General features: G+C 45.3%; 1 protein-coding gene across 3 annotated transcripts in view; it reads left to right on the top strand.

Moving 5' to 3' along the window:
- The window catches only part of EXOC6B (exocyst complex component 6B), a 472,504-nt gene that overhangs the window by 271,260 nt on the left and 177,098 nt on the right, over window positions 1-24,146 (top strand). For all 3 annotated transcript variants that reach the window (XM_040335548.1, XM_040335549.1, XM_040335550.1), the window contains exons 15-17: window positions 847-956; window positions 9,935-10,046; window positions 23,154-23,288. In XM_040335548.1, coding sequence (XP_040191482.1) covers window positions 847-956; window positions 9,935-10,046; window positions 23,154-23,288 — 357 coding nt within the window. The remainder of the gene's footprint in view (window positions 1-846; window positions 957-9,934; window positions 10,047-23,153; window positions 23,289-24,146) is intronic.

The following is a 24,146-nucleotide window of genomic DNA, read 5'->3' as shown; positions in this document are numbered from 1 at the left end:
TGAGAGAGTGAAGTTCCACTTTAAATAGTCTTGTTTAAGAATACCTATGAAGTATAGCTATTTTTTCATGCCTGCAAGTACCTGCTTTAGCATTCCAGTCAGTCTCTCTCTGGATACTAATCCATGTATGTCTCATGGGTCCAAATTTCTACCCAAGTGGGCACTAAGCCCCACCTTCCCATTGCCAATCCTTCTGCACAGTTCAACAGCCCAGGGCCAGAATCACAGTAGACACCCTGACACGGGGCTGTGAAGTTACAGACTTAAGCCAGCCATAGATGGTGCAATTTTCTTTACTGCAACCTGGTTGATAGACTTGGGTACAAAGGTACAACCAGCATGCCAACTTTTTCATGCAATTATTGCCAGTGGCTACAGTGACGCCACAACCCATCCCCTGCCAGGAGAACACAAATAGCTCTGCGGGAAGGATTCCCCCATCAACACTGTGACTGTGACCTCCCGCAGAGCTGTGTTTTCCCAGCAGGGAATGGTTGGGGGGGAGGAGGGGTGTTGCTATAATCCCATGAAAAAATTGGCATGCTGGTTGTACCCAAGTCAATTGATGGATCTAATTGGGTGAAATCAGCCTGCCACATAATTGGTTTGAATCTCAACTGGTTCAGCAGGGACTTGAGAGAGATTCGAACCATCTATGCTTTAGGACTATTCGTGAGTAGCACTTAGAGCAAAGTCAAGGCTGTCTCTACAAGGACACAGTAAAAAGTTGATGTAAAGCAAGCATTCAAGTGAAGGTGCCTTTATACTATAATTCTGATCTTAAAAGAAGATAACACCCTCCATCCATACAAGTATCTAATTTTCTCTTTTTTTTTTTTTTTGCAGCAACCCTTTCCAAGAAAATTTCCCTTTTCTGAATTTGTGCCAAAAATCTACAGTCAAATCAAGGAATTTATCTACGCCTGTCTGAAGTTCTCTGAGGACTTGCATTTAAGGTAAAATAATCTATAGGGTTTTCATGGGTTTGTAGTTCTATACACCTCAGAATGCATGGAGCATAAGGTGATCCTTGCCTTTCGGGGGAAATTTTGACACTAGACAATGGTGCCCTTGCTGGACACCTATCCCTGCCTGATATGGATATTTAGTCCTGAGTCCTCTTTACTCTTCTTTTTAACACGTGGGGTCCTTCTTTGGGTAGTGGCATCACTGTCTTCATAAGATGGAACCTTCCAATTGGTTGTCCAGTCGCACCTCTCAAGATTGGGTAGAAGTGGTGTTGGCATGAGGGAACTGGCTTTGGCACATCTGCGGCACCAAATTTTTTCTTTTCCATACCTGAACAATTGAGTACTGTCCATGATCTTTTTTTTTGTTTGCATTAGGCTCCAAATTTGCAGGACCAGTTTTTGTGGCAAACCCTCCAAGGTCCAAGCAGCACTGCTTAGACCTTGAAGAAGAGGGAACACTCCCCAAAACTTGTCCTGAAAATTTGGATGCTAATGTCATGTACCTGGTAGGAGACTGAAATGATGAGGTAAACCTCCCTTGCATTTCCAGCCCAGGCCCCACTGAGTGTGTAACAGATGGTGCCAAGGGACAGGAGGAACACGCATGCCTGTAGGTGTTGATTCTAGAGCTTGTGGCTGGAGTTGAAGAACATCAGGTCAGGAACAGAGTTGATGCTGGATAGGTTCGCCAAGGTTAAAGGGACACGCCATCAGGACTGCAGGTTCAGCATTTGTGGCTTGCCAGAGCTTGCCACAGGCTTGAGACAAAAGAACACTGTGTCCACTGGAGCTGCGGTGAGGGGCAGCCAGCACAGGCATTCGGAAGTAATGTGAAGCCAAGACAGAAGCGTGGTCAGAAGAATAGCCGGAGTCAGCAATGAGTGGACAGCGAGGTACCAAGGCATCAGACAGAAACAAAGTCAGAAGTAAGCTGAAGGCAGGAACCGATGATCAGAAGCATAAAGAGGTTCGAAGGTCAGGCCAATAGCAAGCCAAGTCAGCAACGGTTATACACAGGGCTGGATTTAAGGGGCTATTGGAGCTGGAGCACCACTGAGTTTTATCAGCAGCGCTATTACCGCTGCTACTTTATCCTCCTGTCCCTGCTGACCACGAAAGTTTCTGCCTGGGGGCGGCGGGTGCATTGTGCTGAGACACAGGATCCGCACAACATAGTGCTAAATGAAGAGGATGGAGGAGGCGTGATTGCTCTCCCTCCTGTCCTATCCCTGCTGTGTCTGCCCCACCCCACACTCCACCCAATGGTGTGCACACAATGCCAGTGAATGTGGTTGCTGTGTGGTCATGTGGAGGTGGCAGATTTAATGGCAGAGCGGAATATTTGGGGAGTACTGGTATACAGCAACCTCCCCCTTCACATTTCCAGATGTCTCTCTTCTGCTACTGTTACAGCACCGGTGCTTCTCTCTCCTAGACAGTGGGCTGTGGAGGGCAGTCTCTGGGACCTGTAGGGGGCAGTCTCTGGGACCTGGGGTAGTCTCTGTGGCAGAATACTCTGAAAGCGTCTCTTTGGGAGCAGTGGCATCTTTCTCAGGCAATCTCTGTGGGACTTAGTCTCTGAGAGCAATGGAGCATTGACCATCTCTGTGGGAACAGTCTCTGTCCCCATAGAGATTTCCAGTTATTCCAGAGACTGTTTCCAGAGCATGGAGGAGCCGGGATGGGGAGGACCAACAGCCCAAGCCTTCCCTTCACAGAAATGAAAAAAAATTGAATTTATTTTCCATAAAAAGGTCATTAGCACCGGGCCCATGATGCTCTTAATTCGACCCTGGGTATACATGATGCAAGCAGGGCGCAAGTCAGCTCTGAGCAGAAGTCGGCACATCCTATAACCACTTCCTGCCCGGTCCATAGGGTATTTACGTCCGGGAAGTGGTTCTGAAATCCTGACTGGACGTCCATGGACGTCCTGCAGGGTTTCATGCTGCGCGGCGATCGGTGATGCGGGGTGTCAGTCTGACACTCTGCATCTCCGATCTCGGTAAAGAGGCTCTTTACCACATGATCAGCCGTGTCCAATCACGGCTGATCACGATGTAAACTGGAAGAGCCGTTGATGGCTCTTCCTCACTCGCATCTGACAGACGCGAGTAGAGGAGAGCCGATCGGCGGCTCTCCTGACAGGGGGATTGTTTATCAGCGCAGCCCCCCCGCGGATCGCCACACTGGACCACCAGGGAAGCCCACACAGGGAAGGGCAAAAAGGACAAAAAAAAGGGGGGGGCAAAAAAAAAAAAAAAAGTCAGTGGGAAAAAAAAGAGCAGTAAAAAATAAAAAAGATGCCAATCAGTGCCCACAAATGGGCACTGACAGGCAACATGCATAAATCAGTGCCGCCCCACAGTGTCCATCAGTGCCGCCCCACAGTGTCCATCAGTGCCACCCCACAGTGTCCATCAGTGTCACCCCACAGTGCCCATCCATGCCCAGTGCCCACCTATCAGTGCCCATCTGTGCCACCCATAAGTACCCATCAGTGCCACCCATAAGTGCCGCCCATGAGTTCCCATCTGTGCCGCCCATGAGTGCCCATCTGTGCCGCCCATGAGTGCCCATCTGTGCCGCATACCAGCGCCGCCCATCAGTGCCACCTCATCTGTGCCCATCAGTACCACCTCATCTGTGCCCATCAGTACCACCTCATCTGTGCCCATCAGTACCACCTCATCGATGTCCATCAGTGCAATTTCATCTGTGCCCATCAGTGCCGCCATATCAGTGCCCGTAATTGAAAGAGAAAACTTACTTATTTACAAAAAAATTAACAGAAAAAAATAAAAACGTATTTTTTTTTCAAAATGTTGTCTTTTTTTTAGTTGTTGCGCAAAAAAAAAAAACGCAGAGGTGATCAAATACCACCAAAAGAAAGCTCTATTTGTGGGGAAAAAAGGACACCAATTTAGTTTGGGTACAGTGTAGCATGACCGCGCAATTGCCATTCAAACTGCGACAGTGCTGAAAGCTGAAAATTGGCTTGGGCGGGAAGGTGCGTAAGTGCCTGGTATGGAAGTGGTTAAATAAGCCGTCTGGTGCCAATAGAGGCTATGGACGCGTGTATGTGTATTCATCTGTGCACAAATCTACGGGCAATCGTATGCATGTAGGCAACAGTGCGTGTGCACTAATACGGCTATGATCACTTAAAGTGAATGTAAACCCAATTCATGAAATTTTGAGCTGAGCACATAGATCTGCGGTATTTTGTTATCTCTCTTCAAAGAGCAAAGTCCCCTAGCTCTCTCCTGACCCGTTCCTCTGTTATCAGCCTGATAACTCCTGACAAATTCTCGGACACATCAGATAAAAGCAGCCTGAAATTTCTGTCTGGGGAGGTTGCTATAAGTAGATTAGCAGGGAGCTGGCCCTGTTACAAACCACCTCTGAGAGTCTCTGCCTATGATGAGAGGGGTTGTGTGCCTTTCCTCCAATCAGCAATGTTAGCTATCTTGGCTGTATGCCCAGACATCACACTATGTGTTGACCAGAAAGAGAAAATCTCCTAACAAGATCTGAACTTTCTAAACCGTATAAAAATGTGAAGACAGCAGATATACATGTAAAACTTATGTAGGGAGATTTGGTTCATCTCTGTATCATCTGAGACTGTTCACTTCACTGGGTGTATGGAGGGTTTACATCCACTTAAAGGCCCCTTTCACACTGAGGCATTTTTTGAACGTTTTTCGAGCATTTTTATAACGTTTTTGAAACGTTTTTTCGAGTGTTATTGGAGCGAAGCCTCATCTGCAATCCCAATGTGCTGGTAAAGCACCGCTAAGACCCTAACCTTTTAGGGCGTTTTTGCAGTGCCTCGGCGTGAAAGGGTAATGCGTTTTTACAGCGCTTTCAATTCATTTCAATGGAGAGGGGCGTTTTTGGAGCGTTTCAGCACCCAAAAGCTGCTCCAAATATGCTGCTTGCAGGACTCAGTGTGAAAGGGTCCATTTAGATGCATGGAGAGCGTTTTAATAGCACCTATTTTTAACGCTAAAACGCTGTAAAAACGCCTTAGTGTGAAAGGGGTCACACTGGGGCGGGAGGCGGGGTGGCGGTATAGCGGCGCTATACCGTAGGAATTGCCGCGGGATTCGGCCGCTAGCGGTGCAGTATTAACCCCCGCTAGCGGCCGATAAAGGGTTAATACCGCCCGCAATGTGCCTCTGCAGAGACGCATTGCAGGCGGTATTGCCGCGGTTTCCCATTGTTTTAAATAGAAAGGAGCGGTATACACGCCGCTCCTCTCACCGCTCCAAAGATGCTGCTTGCAGGAGATTTTTTTCTCTCCTGCCAGCGCATCGCCTCAGTGTGAAAGCCCTCGGGCTTTCACATTGAGGTTGCTGGGCAGGAGTTTTTCAGGCGGTATAGCATCGCTATTTTTAGCGCTGTACCGCCTGAAAAACTCCTCAGTGTGAAACGGGTCTAAGGGATTGTATCTTGCTTCACAAGGTAAAAAATAAATAAAACATGAGGGGTTTAATAGAGGTGAGAGGGGATCTACATAATGATTGGCTTTAACTGATGCACACAGCCATTACAAGCAGCACAGCATTGGCTCCAGGGCACTTTCTTGAGCTTGAAAGGTGGAAAGGGCTTCCTTGTAGCAGCTCCCCTTATACATTATTACAGCCGGTGGAAGAGAAGTCCAGCTGTCTTATACTGGTTGTGTCTGGCACATAGTCACATTAGGAGCGGGGTCTCACTGTGTAACATGATGTCTCTATTGATCTTCCTCTGACACTTCTACCCATCCCGCCAGCCCCCATGTTGTGGTGTCAGGTAAGTGGCTAGGATTTTCTTGTATTTACGCAGTTCATGTCCAGACCGCTAATCTCCAGCGCTTATCAGCTACAGGAGGATAAGAGTGAAAAGGTCATGCGACCCCGGGGCTCCTCCGCCTGATATTGGAGTAAGCTGCCTCCATCTCGGGCCCTGCCTCAGGAGATAACCCCCGCTTGTCCTTTTCTGACCTTCTGGAGGGACTGCTGACAGATCAAAGCAGCTTACATTAGCCAGGCTTTTGTTCCCGTTCATTGATATTACACTTAGCTGAATTCCATTTCTATGTGAATGTCAGGGGTCCTGCATGACGTGACTTTCATGGCCTCGTCTCCCTTCAGCTAATTACAGGATAACTGGCAAAGCCTACACTTCGAGCCCGCCATCACAATTCCTGAGCGTGCTCCGTCTGCCCTTAGACCAGAATGCATAGGTCATTCTTCTATGGAGGTTACAAGTCGTCCTATTATGGCAGTCCTCCAATCTCTCTCAGCAATCGCAACTCCATTCCTGAGTAGAGATTGTGTGTTTTTTTTTCTTTCTTTTAGGGCTGTTTACACTTGCTTCGACATTAACACACATTAACCACTCCAGAAGATTTTACCCCCCTTTATGACCAGGCCATTTTTTGCGATACCGCACTGCGTTACTTTAATGGAGACATACAGCCAAAGCCGTTTCTTCTGGATTCCTATGACCTGCTGAAGCCCGCTGTCGGCTGACATCACAGAGCCGGTTCAGGAAAGATTGCGACCATATTGTCGGGATCGAGCCACATGCCTGGACTGACTCCGCTTTCAGCGAGCCACTGAGAGCCTGAACTGGCTGGTCCCTCCCCCTCCACAGCTCAGCGCTCCAGTGAGCGCGGGGGGCAGAGAAGATTCTCAACATTTCATCCTTTTTGTAGCAGAGACTGAGAGCTAGTGTTTATTTTTCCAGGCTCACTTCATCCAGTTTTGATGATCCAGTGTTCACTATGGCCGCCGCCTCCTCTGCTTAGCTGCCAGTATTGCAGTTCCAATATAATATAAAAAATTTAAAGCTCAGGAATTGTTAAACCCAAAACCACTTTTGCTGCAACATTCCCCTTTAAAGTAGGGCTCTGCTGCAAAGAAGGTCCTTTCTGCCAGTAAGTGTCACCCGTTTTGTGGGATAACTGATGGCCAGCGTTATTTATCCCACTGCCTCTGAGCTCAGGCTGCCAGGGACCTTTCCTCCTGGTGGGGTGTCATCACTCTGTCCTGGGCTCAGAGTAACATCTGATATGAGAACTGTTCAATGCAGGAGGAAAGGACCACAATTGGGAAGGAGGACCCATGACATCGCTGGACTGACCACAAGAACCTTGGAAAAAATATATAGATGTATACATTTTTAAATTTTTTATTTATTTTTTGAAAATATGGGGATGCCTTAGGTAGGGTGAAAGGTCCATTAACACTGGAGTGGGGTCATGCATCGTGTTTAGATCGTCCCATTTTCCTCTTCAGCAAAATTTGTGTGACCGATACCCTAGACCAGTGTTCTCCGAACTACGGCCCGGGGGCCCTTTGCTTGCTTTTATCCGGCCCTTGAAGCACTGTTTCATCCACTGATACCAGCAATGGGGAATAATTACCCCGCATTGACACAAATTAAGGGCCACAATTCCTCCCACTGACACCAACAATGGGGCACAATTTTTCACAATGACACCAATGTCGGGGCACATTTTCTCCCAATTATGCCAACAATGGGGCCCAATAACACCAATGATGGAGCACCGTTTCTCCCAGTGACACCGACAATTGAACCCAATGACACCAATGATGGGCACAATTTTGCTCCAATGATGGGGAACAATTTCTCCCAATGACACCAAAAAGTTAGCCTAAAGACTCCAAGGATGGGGCACAATTCCTTGCACTGACACCTTAGATGGGGCATTGTTCTTTCCCACTGTTGTTGAAGACTTTTTCTACTCCTGATGGCCACAGTCTGGCCCCCCTAAAGTCTGAAAGACGGTCAATACGGCCCTTTTTTTAGAAAGTTTGGAGACCCCTGCCCTAGACATTTATGGAGTAGGCCTTGGGACTCTACGCACTGATTTAGTTGGAGGGCTTTTTGACTCCTTTAGTCCCCTTCCTATCATAACCTGTATGGTTTTACTGTCTCGTTTGGTCCCACCCTATAGAAGCCATAATTTCCATAACTGCACTGATGATGGCCAAATAGCCTGAAGCAACTGTATGGAGTCGGCAATAAATAGCCGTAAAACATTAGGCTATATTTGTGCAATACATCAGCAGTCTTGGGTGTGCATCTGACCAATGTGGCGTAAAGGAATGATTTGCGTGGTTCTGCTCACCTTCCTGAAATAATCCTCTTGTTTTTAAAATCTGTGATGGAATGAGACACGTAAATAGCTTCTGTTTTAACCTTTAATGTTCTATGCACTGATCTGGTTGGGTGACTTTTTAATTGCTTTAGTTCTTTTTCTCAGTAACAATTTGCATTAAAAACAGAGCTTTCATTTGCATACATTTTTTAAATATATTTGGAAGCCGCACTGCTCCATGAAGGCCTATCTATGAAATCTAGTGGAGCTACCATCTTGGGTCATATTTAGGAATATAAAATGTAAATAATTGTTGCGCTAACCCATAAGAAGAAGAGTGTGTAAATGTAGCGCTGAAAGTGATGAACAGTGACAATGTGCAACTGTGGGAAAAACTCAAATAACAATCTGAAACCCCACTGGGTAAAGATGTAGAGAACAAAACAATTCCAAAGGGTAAATGAATGCTTATAAATAGCAAAGTCCGCCACAGACAAGTGTTTTTTCTTATGTGGAAACAGATGATAGAAGTAGGTGTATGGAACATCCAGAGAAATATGCCATCCAATATAGGATGGGACTGTATACTCTTCTTAATGGAACCAGTGGACCCGAATGTCGGCGACAACGAGTCAATAAGACATTGGTGTCCAGATCGGCAAGTCGACCCAACGATCTAAAGGGTCCAGGGGAACTCCAGAAGCCATTCGGTAGAAAGATTAGATTATATTTTGTTCTGTTGTTGAACCAGTCAAATATCGGGCCATCCCCATTCAACAGAAGATGATTGTTAAGCCTCATACAGGATGTGGAAAAGGGCAGCGCTATTAATGAACAAAGGGTAATCATATGTGAAAAAATGAACATACGCATAAGCATAAAATTATAGCAATATGAATGCCTCACCCAATGTGATTGTGACAACAAATGTCTCTATACATATGTTGACAACATAACATTATAAAGTGCACAAAAATAGTCCATATAGTGAATGAAAGTGACTAATACAATCCAGGCAATTGAAGGCTGATACAAAATAGTGGACACAGTCCAAAAATAGGTAGGACCCTCTGTATATACGTAAAGAGACAACCACCACCGATGATAAGAGGAGGCTTACCAGATGTCAGTGACTTGGCAAAGCATACGCTGCCCAAGTCTTGGAAGGCTTGTTGGTAAATGGACCTGATGGTTACAGCTGATTCTGGATCCAAACCGGCTCATCAACATCAACCAGGACTTCAATGGAATGTAGAGACGTATATCGTACACTCATGTAGAGGGCAAAGGCTCGGTATCCAGGTGACATGCAGAATATATTGAAAACACTCACATAGCGTGATACCGTTTTAAAAAGTAGTAATTTTAATGAAGTTTAAAATAGAACACTCACATTAAGAGGACCTTGCATAAGCTTATCGTGACAGGTACATGAGCGATGCTTGTAGGTAGGTCATACACACAATCGCATTTCCCATAGCGAAGGGCGTTGGCCAGGAACTTGTTTTGCGTACAAATGGCAATGAATTGTCGGCCAACAAACCTGAAACTACATCTTTTTTTTTTTTTCAATTTTTTTTTTTGCTGAAATGATAAAAAAAAGGAGCAAACTATGGACAGCTTCAGTTCACATTACCTGATCACAGCAAAGGTTTACTTCTACCTGCAGATCACTTGAACCTGATGTAAAGGAAGAGAGTAATAATTGTTTCCTGTTTCATTTTTATTTATTTGTTGGTTTGTGCACCTTTACAAACTGATTGAAAATTAGTGTTTGTACATGTTGTATGTATATGATTAAAGGAGCCTGGCTTTATATATTCCTTTTATATTTGTCATATTTTAGCTCTACGGAAGTAGACGATATGATCAGAAAATCCACAAATTTACTACTGACCCGAACACTCAGCAACTGCCTGCAGAATGTCATTAAGAGGAAGAATGTTGGCCTTACAGAGGTGGGTACAGAGCTCGCTTTGTAACAAGACGGCATATATAGTATAGAGGAATAATCTTTTGTACCTAGGAGACACCACCAGGGTTGCCATCTTTTCTTTCAAGCCAAACCCAAACAGTTTTTAGTGGTGCATTTATGTTTTCTTAGTATACACTATAGGATTATAAGAGACCTGGAACACCTATGGGATTGTAAGAGACCTGGGACACCTATAGGATTGTAAGAGACCTGGGACACCTATAGGATTATAAGAGACCTGGGACATCTATAAGATTATAAGAGACCTGGAACACCTATAGGATTATAAGAGACCTGGAACACCTATAGGATTATAAGAGACCTGGGACATCTATAAGATTATAAGAGACCTGGGACACCTAGAGGATTATAAGAGACCTGGGACATTTATATAATCATAAGTGACCTGGGAACCGGTGGGATTATAAGAGACCTGGGACATCTATATAATCATAAGTGACCTGGAACACCCATGGGATTGTAAGAGACCTGGGACACCTATGGGATTGTAAGAGACCTGGGACACCTATATAATCATAAGTGACCTGGGACACCGATGGAATTATAAGAGACCTGGGACACCTATAGGTTTATAAGAGACCTGGGACACCTATGGGATTGTAAGAGACCTGGGACACCTATAGGACTATGAGAGACCTGGGACACCTATAGGACTGAGAGACCTGGGACACCTATAGGACTGAGAGACCTGGGACACCTATAGGACTATGAGAGACCTGGAACACCTATAGGACTATGAGAGACCTGGGACACCTATAGGACTATGAGAGACCTGGGACACCTATAGGACTATGGGAGACCTGGGACACCTATAGGACTGAGAGACCTGGGACACCTATAGGACTATGAGAGACCTGGGACACCTATAGGACTATGAGAGACCTGGGACACCTATAGGACTATGAGAGACCTGGGACACCTATAGGACTATGAGAGACCTGGGACACCTATAGGACTATGAGAGACCTGGGACACCTATAGGATCATAAGAGACCTGGGATACCTGGATGTCGAACCTGCCCCCCAGACAGCAACCACCGCTCCAGATGGCAACAGATTTGTGTGTGAATTGCTTGGGAAGCCATAGCCCAGTCTGTATTGAGTTGGCTCATCCTTTGCAGCTATAACAGCTTCAACTCTTCTGGGAAGGCTGTCCACAAGGTTTAGGAGTGTGTCCCGAACCAATGTCCCTAGTGCTAACCATTTAGCCACTGTATAATTGTTCACACATACACTGTATAGCTAACCATGTGGGGACATCCCCCCATGTTATTGAGTTCAGGTGTTTCCAGTGAAGGGTACTGTTAATCCTACAACATACAAATACATTTTAGGTGTGCTCTTCCCACCTTGTGGTACACAGTTTGGGTAAGGCCCATGTTCTGGTCCAGAATAACGGTGCGCCTGTGCACAAAGCCAGCTCCATAAAGACATTGTGGGAGATATTTACTAAGGCTGTATTCAAACCTGAGCGTTTCAAAGTCGTGCGTTCCTGCCGTGATTTTTACTGCAATTTTGCACAGGTTACCTATGTAAAAAGCAGAAAAACGCCTGTAATCTGCCCCAAAGAAGCTCATGTTGTTTTTTTGAAGCTTAAGGCATTTTGCTTCAGGTGATAAAATGCTCAGATGTGAACAGGTGCCATTGAAATTAATAGGATTTTACTTGTTGGCTGTTTTTCCTGGAGTTGTACGAGTTTGATAAGCTGAAAATGCTCAGGTGTGAATGCAGCCTAAAACTTTAGCACTCAGAATCTGGTGCAGCTTTACATGGTAGCCAATCGGCTTCTAATGCCCCGTACACACGATGAGATTATCGGATAAATGATTGTCTGTTTTTTTAGTGGTTTTTTTTGCATGCTAATCTCACGTTGAATCTGATGAGTTTACGATGTCGTACGACAGAATAAAAATTCGGAAGTGATGTCATGTGTTGTAATGCATTTGTATTGCATTTTCGAGCAAAACAGATGTACTGATTAAGGACCGCCTCACGCCGATATACGTCGGCAGAGCGGCATGGCTGGCCATATTCACGTACCTGTACGTCTCCTTTAAGATACCCAGTGCTCGCGACCCTTTTCTGAGATCTGTGACCATGGACCCGATCGCCGCCGGTGTCCCGCGATCGGGTCACAGAGCTGAAGAACGGGGAGAGGTAAGTGTAAGCAAACTTTTCCCCGTTCTTTCCTAGTAGCAGTGTCAGTGATTGTCTGTTCCCTGTCAGCGGAACAGACGATCAGTGACGTGTCACGCCAGGCCACGCCCCCACACAATAAGAATCACTTCCCAGGGAACACTTAACCCCTTCAGCGCCCCCTAGTGGTTAACCCCTTCACTGCCAGTGTCATTTTCACAGTAATCAGTGCATTTTTATAGTGCTAATTACTGTGAAAATTACAATAGTCCCAAAATGGTGTCAAAATTGTCCAATGTGTCCGCCATAATGTCGTAGTCATGATAAAAATCACTGATCGCCGCCATTACTAGTAAAAATAAAATACAAATATTAATAAAAATGCCATAAAGCTTTCCCCTTTTTTGTAGACGCTATAACTTTTGCGCAAACCGATCAATAAACGCTTATTGCGATTTTTATTTTATTTATTTTTTTTACCAAAATATGTAGAATAATACGTATCGGCCTAAACTGAGAAAAAAAAAATGTTGTTTTTTTTTTAAATATGTTTTGGGGATATGTATCATAGCAAAAAATTTTAAATATTGAATTTTTTTTTAATTGTCGCTCTATTTTTGTTTGTAGCGCAAAAAATTAAATATTTGTGGGAAAAAAAGGACGCCAATTTTGTTTGGGAGCCACGTCGCCCGACCGTGCAATTGTCAGTTAAAGCAACGCAGTGCCAAATCACAAAAAGTGGCCTGGTCCTTTTAGCTGCCTAATGGTCCGGGGCTAAATCGGTTAAACGAAAATCATACGATCTGGCATAGTACAAAATAGTTTTTTCCGTGCATGTCCGATAGAATAATATCGGATGTACTGTCATGACTAACGATCCCATTATCGTACGATCACTTCGAAAACTGCATTTTTCGTGCGATTTTCGGATCGTGTTAACTTGAGCTTGTTCAATTAAGCTTTGACAAAAAAACAAAACGGAAGCTGGTTGGTTTCTATGCAGTACTGCACCAGATTTTTCATTCTTTAGTTTTAGTAAATCAACCTTGGTTTGATGAGTTTGGTGTTGAGGAACTCAAGCGTCCTGCACAGAGCCCTGACCTCAACCCTACTGAACACCATTGGGATGAATTGGAACCCCTACCTGTGAGCCCAGGTCTTCTCCAACCTCAGTTCCTGACCTCAAAAATGCTCTTTTGGCTGAATAGGCACACATTTTATGGACACCCTCCAGAATTTGCTGCTGTAGCCTCAATGTTGGATGGGGAGTCGGGGGAGCTTTCCTTCTATATTGATGCCCATGGTATTGGAATGTGATATCTAACAAACTCTATAGGTGTGATGGTCCACAAACATTCACCTCTATTGCAATTTGAACTATACATACAAACTAGTTTTTTCAAGCATTAACACTGACTGATTGGATCATGCCATGCACATTTGACTTTTACATCTATTAAAAACATAGAAAAGCCTTTGCATTCCCTTCAAGGTATTTAGGATACAGACAAAGTTCATGTTTGGTTTGTGCAGGGAAAGCCCCATTTCCTCCACCCGCGTGCTTTCAGAGAAACCTTGAACTCTAATTATCCTGTGTGCTGGCGTGTAAGGCCCGTGTTTGTAGACGCACGGCGTGTTTATTCGGAAAGCAGACGGCCACCTAACGATCTTGGTCAGGCGTAAAGTTGCGCACGCCACTTGAGCGCTCGGCATCTCCTCTGCCATCTGTTTGCCACACGTCTTCCTTGGCTTGTGTTTTCTCTGGGACGGGCTTGGCACATAGCTAGTAATGCTCTCCTTGCCGTGAAAGAGTCCTGGAACAATAGCTGCCTGATTGCTGCCTGGATGGAGAAAAGGACGTCACAGACATCCCCTGCTCCGCTGTCTGCCGTTCAAGCGCATCCTATTCATCCGAGCAACGCCTTGCAGTCTCCTTCTTTTCTATAGTCTGTGCGTTTATTTGCCACCAGGAGCCCTTTTTATATTTAATTGTTCACTTTACAAAACATTAAGAACTTGTAAAGTCTGCAAATAACAGGAAAGCTTTGAAAACATACAGCTGTTTATGTGGTTATTGTCCGACCGCGCTGATATGCAGCTCCTTAAAGTGGAACTTCACCCTCTCAATCAACATTGACTGTCTTTAATTCCTCATGCTGCTAGCATTAGTAAATAGATAGGAAAGTATATCATAGAGTGAGTAACTTGTGCGAACTAAAGCGCCTCAAGGTGCTTATTTCCATCCAGTGTCGTCCTGATCCTTCAGAAGAGGTGGGTCTTAAAGCGGAGGTTCACCCTAAAACAATTATATACCGTTACATCCAGCATACTGCTGACATCTACAGTATGCTGGTAATTTTTTTTTTTTTTACCCGCTGTACATACCGTCTTATAGTTCTTTTCACCCAACTTCCGGGTTCTCACTGCCCCGGGGAGTAGGCGTTCCTATGAAGATGCGTAGATGATTGATGTGCAGGTAAGGCGCGTCACGCATTCCGAAAATAAACAAACTAGGACTCAGCTTTATGCGGCGCCTGCACAGTCAGCTCTACACGGCAGGCGCAGGCGCCGTATAGAACCGAGTCCTAGTTCGTCTATTTTCGGAACGTGTGATGCGCCTTACCCGCACGTCAATCAATTACGCCTCTTCATAGAAACGCCTACTCCCCGCGGGATTGAGAACTCGGAGCCGGGTGAAAAGAACTGAGACAGTAAGTACATCGAAAAAAAAAAAAAATACCAGAATACTGTAGATGTCAGCAGTATGCTGGATGTAATGGTATATAGATGATTTTTAGGGTGAACCTCCGCTTTAAAGGGGTTATAAAGGTAAAACAATTCCCTAAATAGCTTCCTTTACCTTAGTGCAGTCCTCCTTCACTTACCTCATCCTTCCATTTTTCTTTTAAATGTCCTTATTTCTTCTGAGAAATCCTCACTTCCTGTTCTTCTGTCTGTAACTCCACACAGTAATGCAAGGCTTTCTCCCTGGTGTGGAAAAAGCCTCTTGAGGGGGCGAGCAGGAGTGTCAAGACGCCCACTAACACACAGCTCCTTTCTATATCTGCAAAGTAGATGGCATCCTGACCCTCCTGCTCGTCCCCTCCCCCCTCAAGAGGCTTTCTCCACACCAGGGAGAAAGTGTTGCATTACTGTGTGGAGTTACAGACAGAAGAACAGGAAGTGAGGATTTCTCAGAAGAAATGAGAACATTTAAAAGCAAAATGGAAGGATGAGGTAAGTGAAGGAGGACTGCACTAAGGTAAAGGAAGCTATTTAGGGAGAATTTTTTTTTTACCTTTACAACCCCTTTAAGCTTTTTCCTGGAGGCCCGGTGATTTTTCTCCATATGGATGTTTGTGGGTAAGAGCGTTCCATAGCCGTGGTCCTTGGACTGCAAATCTTCGTTCTCCCTTCGATTTGTAGCGGGACTTGGGGATGTGGAGGAGGTTTTGGTTGGTTGATCGGAAAATGCGATTGGAGGTGTAGTGTTTTATTTTCTCGCACAAGTATTAAGGAGCGTTTCCTTGTGTGCACTTGTGGGTGAGACAGAGGGTCTTGAATATGATCCGATCTTTACGGTTAGCCAATGAAGGGTCCTCAGGGACGGGGTGATTGATTCCAAGTGTTTTTTCCCCATTACCAGTCTGGCTGCCGTGTTTTGGATGACTTGTAGGGGTGAAATCTCCCGTAGTCGAGTCATATCGAGTCTTTTTTAAACTTTTTTTTTTTTTTTTTTTTAACATTTCTTCAGATACTAGGTAGCCATTGATTACTGTATAAATGACACTGGCGGGGAAAGGGTTAACACTAGGGGGGCGATCAAGGGCATAAATGTTCCCTGTGGAGGTGTTTCTAACTCTGGGGGGAGGGGACTGACTGGGAGAAGAGAGAGATCGCTGTTCCTGATCACTAGGAACAGACGAGCTCCATCTACTCCCCTGACAGAATGGGGATCTGTTTGTTTACATTGATCGTGGCTTTGTTTACAAGTGCTGCCTGGACATGTCATAGCGTCATGCCTGGGCCTCCGATGTTCATAGAGAGGACTGGTGACCATCTGATCATCAGTCCTCTATCCATCTGGTCACCAGTCCTCTCTATGGTTGTCATCTGGCAGCGGCCGGTTCCTTCTTTGGGTCCCCGATGGCATGGGAGAGCCTGGAGAAGCACCAGAGGCGGGGGGCGTTGCATCGCCTGTAAGAGCGATCTATCGGCTGACCTGCCGCTATGATCATTCTTACGGTGCACAGAATCAACCGGCTGAAAAAGAGGATCTCTGATTGATGCCTGTGGCTGCACCCATCATTCAGATTTTCCCCACTGAAAGTCAAGGACGTCATATGACGTCCTTGGGCTGGAAGTGGTTAAAATACACTTAAAGCGGGGGTTCACCCTATAAAAAAAATTCTAACAATACATCCAGCCCAGTTCTGCAAATAAAATGACACTGACCTTTTTTTTTATTTTGCGCCGTAGATAGCGCTTATCTATGGAATTCACCGCGGCTTCCGGGTAGGGAATCCCGCGGGAGTGGGCGTTCCTATTGACATGCCAATTGATTGACATGCTAAACGACGGTGCATCCAGCGCCTCACGACTTCCCGAAAGAAGCTCGGGTCGGCTCTATTCGGCGCCTGCGCACCGGCGCCAAATAGAGCCGAGCCAACCCGAGCTTCTTTCGGGAAGTCGTGACGCGCTGGATGCGCCGTCGTTTAGCATGTCAATCAATTGGCATGTCAATAGGAACGCCCACTCCCGCGGGATTCCCTACCCGGAAGCCCCGGTGAATTCTAACGGCGCAAAAAAAAAAGTCAGTGTCATTTTCTTTGCAGAACTGGGCTGGATGTATTGTTAGAATTTTTTTATAGGGTGAACCCCCGCTTTAAAGGGGTTGTAAAGGAAAAAAAATGTTTTCATAATAAGCATCCTTTGCCTGCAGACATTCCTCTTTTCACTTCCTCATTGTTCGTTTTGCTCAGAAGTTGCTCTATTTCTTCTCTGTTCTGTTCACTTCCTGCTTGTCTGATTTTACTGACCACCGTGACGGGAGGCTTTACTGCGGTGGTCAGTAACATGCTCGCCCCCTCCTGGGAACTACATCTGTGTGGCAGGACGCTCTCTACGTGTTAGAGACCTTAAGGAGGTGTGAATTACTGGGCGTGCCGCAATTCATACTGGGAAATGTAGTTCTTACATGAACGAACAATGCAAACCAGGAAGTGAATGAGAGAACAGAAACTAGAATGCCAGAGGTGATATAAATGAAGGAATTTAATAGGTATTTACTCGTTTTTCAACAGAATCATTACACTATTCTGTCTGTCTAACTTGCAGACATTAATTGTAGGCAATTTTTTTTTTCCCTTTACAACTCCTTTAAGGTATGCAATACTTGCATCTGCTCCAATGGTTCAACACCCACAAGGATCCTCCCTGACACTGGCATCTGCTCCACGGCCCCTTTTTTTCAGATGCCAGATTTTGTATTTAGACATTTGTTCCACTTTAAGGGTTAAAGCCAGCGGCAAGCACCTTGTCCCCAAGTCGATGAGGACTAAGGAAGGAGACCCCTGCCTCTCCTGCTACAGGATTTTCTTCTTTACATTTAGCCACTGCAATTTGTAAAGGAGTTTGTAGATCATTTTAGAGTTGCGAGCTTCAAAATATTAGCATGCTGCCATGTTGCTCCTTGACATGGTTATCTCCCATCACTAGAGCAATTTCAATTGGTCGTATAATAGAAGGTGGTCGTTATATGCAGAGATATTTCATGCAAATAAGACACTTACTGTATTTATTGGCGTATAACACTCACTGTGCCTGTGTGTTATACGCAGGGGGCTTTGGAAAGTTTTTTTCCTGAAACTTCCCTCTTAAAGTTAGGGTGGGTTTTATACGCCTGTGCGTGTTATACGCCGATAAATACGGTAAATAGGAGGAATCCCTTTTGAGTGAGTGAGAAACTTGTATAGCGCTACAAATGCGAACTGAATCGCCTCAAGGCGCTTGGTATCCATTTCCTTCTATTTGGCTTTAGAATAGGTGGGTCTTAAGTTTTTTTATTTTTTTCTGAAGGTCTGGTGATTCACTTCCGTTCGGATATTAGTTGGTAATGCGTTCCACAGTCGAGGTCCTTGGACTGCAAATCTTCGTTCTCCTTTGGTCTTGTAGTGGGCCTTGGGGATTTGAAGTAGATTTTGGTTGGTTGATCGGAGAACGCGATTGGGGTTGTGGTATTTTATTTTCTCACATAAATATTGGGGAGCGATTCCTTGTACACATTTGTGCGTCAGGCAGAGGGCCTTAAATGTGATCCAGTCCTTTACAGCAGTGGTCATCAACCCTGTCCTGCAGGGCCCACTAACAGGCCAGGTTTGCAAGATAACTGAAATACATCACAGCTGATATCATTTGCTCCTCAGTGATTGCAGTATTCTAGACTGCATCTCCCCAAGGTAATACATAAAACCTGGCCTGTTAGTGGGCCCTGCAGGACAGGGTTGATGACCACTGCTATACAGGCAGCCAGTGGAGGGACCTGAGGGAGGGAGAGATTGATTCCCAAGATTTTATTCCTATTACAAGTCGTGCCGCCGTGTTCTAGATGACTTGTAGACGAGCAACCTGATATTTTGAGAGTTCGAGGTAAAGGGCATTTGCATAGTCGAGCCTGGGGTTGATTATTGTTCCCACCACTACTGATGCGTCGTCTTTTGGGATGAAGGGAACGAGTCTACGTAGCAGGCGCAGCAGATGGTGTGATCCGCTGACTACTGATCCTATTTGTGCATCCATTGTCATGTCGGAGTCAAAAGTGACTCAGAGGCTTTTGTTTCCACAAAGCATCTCATAATTTTCTGACTTGCACGGTACTATGTTGGCCTACTGAGCGCGGACTCGAGCTTCTGGGAGATATTGGCTGTTATGTTCTGCAGTGAGCGTCACTGAAGGGTGACGAGCCTGTGGGTGTAAACTGTCAAGCAGTCAGGAGAGCGAAGATACTTTGGGTGCTGTCCAAGCTTGTCCCAGGTTTCTTGTATGTGTGTGTTTTGTCCTAGTTTGTTGTCAGGACGTCTGTTTGTACATTCCACTCGTAGCCCACTTGACGTGACTTGACGAACATATTACCGGATCACTATCTGTTCACGCCGAATACTTGCACTGTTGCCCTCTGCGACCGGTTCAAGCATTTGGTTTTCTCCAAGTACATATGCAACTGGTGGTAGAATCTATACTCTGGGCATGTCCCTGCAGCTAGACCAGGGGAGCCCAACCTTTTGAAGCACAAGGGCCACTTAAGCGACTTGGTAACTGGTCACAGGCCACAATCAGCGGAGCAGGCAGATGGCCGATCCGTGTCCACTTTGCATATGTAGAGCGGACACGGACGCAGCCTGATCGGATTGGAGGTAGGACACAAGTCAGTTTACATCTGCCACTCCTTAGATGTGAATGGAGGGCCCAATTAGATCGGACTGATCGTGTGAAAGGGGCCCATGGCTGCTTTCACACTGATGCGCTGAGGTTTACCCGCACCGCAGGTGCAACACTGTGTACCTTTTGGCTTTTTTTTTTGCAATAGACTTCTATTATATTCTGCAGCTTTGGTGCACTTTCAGAAAGCTCACCAAACTCGCAGGTAATAACAGAAGTCTATGGCTTAGTGCAGGTAACCAGCAGGTGCATTGATCTTTGCATCTGCAGATTCGTTTGAAAGCAGCCCAGTAACCACTGCAGAACAGATATGCCCATATATACACTGTGATTTTAGTAATAAACTGACCTTTAATAACAGTATTCTATTCCATCCCAGAGCAGGAGGTCATGGGCCACATCAGAGGGCTCCGCGGGCCACTGGTTGGGCACCCCTGATGTAGACCCATGATATAGTCCATGGCCCGAGGAGCAGCATTGAGGCTTTCACATGCCTATAACTAGGATTGGCTATGGCAAGCGGCAGTTTCAAGCTTAACCACTTCAATACCCGCCCATAGTCATTTGACGTCCACAGATGGGAACTCCCATCCTGAGTGGAAGTCATATGACGTCCTGGGATTTGTGGGGGGATATCTGAATGATACCTGCAGCTAGAGGCATCATTCAGATATCATTTGTTAGTGCTGGTGATTCTGTGCAACATAAGAACAAGAATAGCGGCGGTTCCGCCGCTTGATCGTTCTTATAGGCGGCGGGAGGGGACACCCCCCCGCCGCCATACAGTGCTTCTCCGGGCTCTCCCGTGCCATCGGAGGGCCCGGAGAAAGAATCGTCCGGCGCAGGCAGGAAGCATAGAGATGACTGGTGACCAGGTGGTCACCAGTCATCTCTATGATCGTCAGAGGCCCGGGCGCGATGTGATGACGTCACGCCCGGGTACCTGTAAGTAAACAAAGCCGCGGCTGCTAAACAACACTAATCATGTGATCAGTGAAATTTTTTTCACCGATCTCATTCTTTCCAGCCTGGAGGAGAGATGCGGGGCCTTTTGACCTCACATCTCTCCATAAAGAGGACCTGTCACACACATGTTTACATTCCTTGTAATAGGAATAAAAGTGTAAAAAAATATATATTTTTTAAAAAGTGTAAAAAAATAAATAAGTAAAAAAATAAATAATTAAAACGCCCCTGTCCCCGGTAGCTCGCGCGCAGAAGCGTACGCACACGTAAGTCCCGCCGACATATGTAAACGCTGTTTAAACCACATATGTGAGGTATCGCCGCGTGCGTTAGAGTGCCAGCAGCAATTCTAGCACTAGATCTCCTCTGTAAATCTAAACTGGTAACCTGTAAAAAAATTCAAAGCGTTGCCTATGGAGATTTTTAAGTACCGAAGTTTGGCGCCATTCCATGAGTGTGCGCAATTTTAAAGCATGACATATTGGGTATCTATTTACTCGGTATAACATAATCTTTCATATTTTACAAAAAAATTGGGCTAACTTTACTGTTTTGTTATTTTTTTAATTCATAAAACTATTTTTCCCCCAAAAAAGGCGTTTGAAAAATGATTGCGCAAATATCGTGCAAGATAAAACATTGCAATGACCGTCGTATAATTCCATAGGGTGTCTGCTAAAAAAAAAAAAAACATATATAATGTTTGGGGGTTCTGCATAATTTTCTAGCAAAAGAATGATGATTTGTACATGTAGGAGAGAAGTGCCAGAATAGGCCCGGTATTGAGGTGGGTATAAAAGCCCTGTATTGAAGTGGTTAAATGACATGGTGCTAAATATATTATATGACCAACATTTTTAGGGACGCCTGCCTTTACACGCACATAAACTTTAATGGCGTCTTAGGCAGGCCTTTCATGGTCGAATTTCGAAAGAATTTTCTTTTGAAAATCTGAAAATTTGTGCATTTTGAGGTCCGATGGTGCCACCATTGATTTCAAAATTTCGACCAACCAAACCTTAAAGGGGTGGTTCACCCTAAAAACGACTTTTTATTATTACACTGCCCCCCACATAACAATACGATTAAGGCTATTAATTTTTTTTTTTTATGCTGTACATACCTTTGTACAGCATATTCACCCGTGGCATCCGGCTTGCGAGTCCCGCGGGAGTGGGCGTTCCTAACATGTCTGTGATTGGCGTTTGACCAAAAACAAGCTCCCCCCGTCGCGTAAGCCGCGTCACAGTTGGCGAAAGGAGCCGAACGGTGAGTCGGCGCTATACTGCGCATGCGCATCGCCGTTCGGCTCCTTTCGCCAATCGTGACGCGGCTTACGCGACGGGGGGAGCTCGTTTTTGGTCAAACGTCAATCACAGACATGTTAGGAACGCCCACTCCCGCGGGACTCGCAAGCCGGATGCCACGGGTGAATATGCTGTACAAAGGTATGTACAGCATAAAAAAAAAATTAATAGCCTTAATCGTATTGTAATGTGTGGGGGCAGTGTAATAAAAAAAAGTTGTTTTTAGGGTGAACCACCCCTTTAAATTTCACCTCATGTTCCTACAAAAGATAATTTTCCTGTCTGGGAATCTTCTTTTCCGGGAATTTTCTTTTCTTGCACACGCGCATTTCTTTTTTCGATTTACATTTCTCGCACGATTCTCCCATCATTGATTAGAAAATAGTTTGTTTTTCCAAAAAATTCCAACATGTCCGATTTATTAAAATTCAATGGCCGCACGATAATCGGCTGTTGCTGCAGCCCACTAATGGTGCAATATACGAAGGAAAATTCTTAGATAAGATTTTCGAAGAAAATTATTTTGAAATTTGACCCGTCTTAGTCCGTAGGGTTCAATATTGAGTTGGCCCACCCTTTGCAACTATAACACCTTCAGCTCTTCTGGGAAGGCCGTCCACAAGGAGTCTCGCTGAGACTGCCATCAATCAAGGCAGCTGGCGGTTCCAGACCTGGAAGCCGCGATGACGCGCTGATCCTGACTGATGGCAGTGACGTCAGCTGAGAGCGGACTTCAGATGGCTCTCCGCTGAAAACGGGTCACAGGAGTGCAAAACGCATTGCATTCCTGTGACCCTTAGAAGAAGCCCAGCCTAAAAAGCTCAGGCTGGACTTCTTCTTTAATAGATGGAATGATGAAAAAATTACTGATATTCCGCTTTAATGACTTGCCAAGTAGGGCCGCTTATGTTACCTGCGGAGCCTACACCTTCTGATTGCAAGTCTGCAGTGGCTGCTGCCATAAATCTTGCCTATCAGATTAACTTTGGAATCACTGAGAGCTGGGCATGCCATGTTTGATTCCATCCCTAACATTGCCAGCTATGTCATGCCAAGGAGGAAGAGTGTCCACAGGGAGACAGTATTTGAATCCTAAGTTTCAGTTTAATGTGTAGGGAGCTTCTTATTCATGTATTTTTACAAAAAAGCGTAGCTGCACAGTGTGTTCTTCTTTAATTATTTTATAACTTTGTAAATTATTAACTTTTTTATTTATTTTGCAGCTTGTACAGATTATCATCAACACTACTCATTTGGAAATCTCTTGCAAGTTTCTTGAAGAATTCATTACAAATATTACCAATGTCCTGCCTGACACGGTACACACCACCAAGCTGTACGGTCTGACCACCTTTAAGGTGAGTTCCTGCCCTGGGAGAGGAAGTGGCCAAATCATTAGACATTAAAGCGGAGGTTCTGTGGGAAAACGTTTTTTTTTTTTAAACACTAATCTGCTGCTTTTACTATAGTATTTATTTTACTCACATGTCCTGTTTTAGCAGCCGTCATGATCCTCTTTTCCCATAAAATAATATTTTATAAAATATAGTGATGGACATTGCCATCTTAATTGTGGGCACTCTGAAGCCCTCCTGTTCCTTCTTCCGGGATGCGGCGAATGCTGATCTCCCAGCATTCACCGCATAATCCCGCGCATGCGCAGTGTCGACGGCGAGCCGCGCCATCAACACTGCAGAGTTGCTATCACAACGGCCGGCGGCGTCCTGAAAAGGACACGCCCCGCTGTGATAATTACAATAGGGGAAGATGTATCCACCCTCCCTCATCATATGACGCGCTTTGCGAGTCATGTGACCCACGTCCCGCGTCACATGACAGCCTAGTTAGCACGAGACTACGGCGCCTAGCTATTTGAGATGGCCTGCACGTCACTCACAGGAGAACACACAGTCAGCTCCCAGAATGCAAAGAGCCGTCGGGGAATATAGCGACACGCCCACTCCCCGCTCGGCTGAAAACCAGGAAGTAGAGGAGATAAGAGGTAAGGGAGCATTTAAAAAAAAAAAATTCAACGCTATCATCCGTAAATAGGGTTAAAGCTAGCAATGCTGAAAATTTCATTTTGAGGGTGACCCTCGGTTTAAAGGGGATGTAAACCTTCGTGTTTTTTCACCATAATGCATCCTATGCATTAAAGTCTAAAAACTTCTGCCAGTGACCAGCCCCCCGCCCCCCATTTTACTTACCTGAGCCCT

This window comes from Rana temporaria, chromosome 1 (genome assembly GCF_905171775.1).
Source record: "Rana temporaria chromosome 1, aRanTem1.1, whole genome shotgun sequence".
NCBI lineage: Eukaryota > Metazoa > Chordata > Amphibia > Anura > Ranidae > Rana > Rana temporaria.
This window is presented reverse-complemented; position numbering and strand designations above follow the sequence as displayed.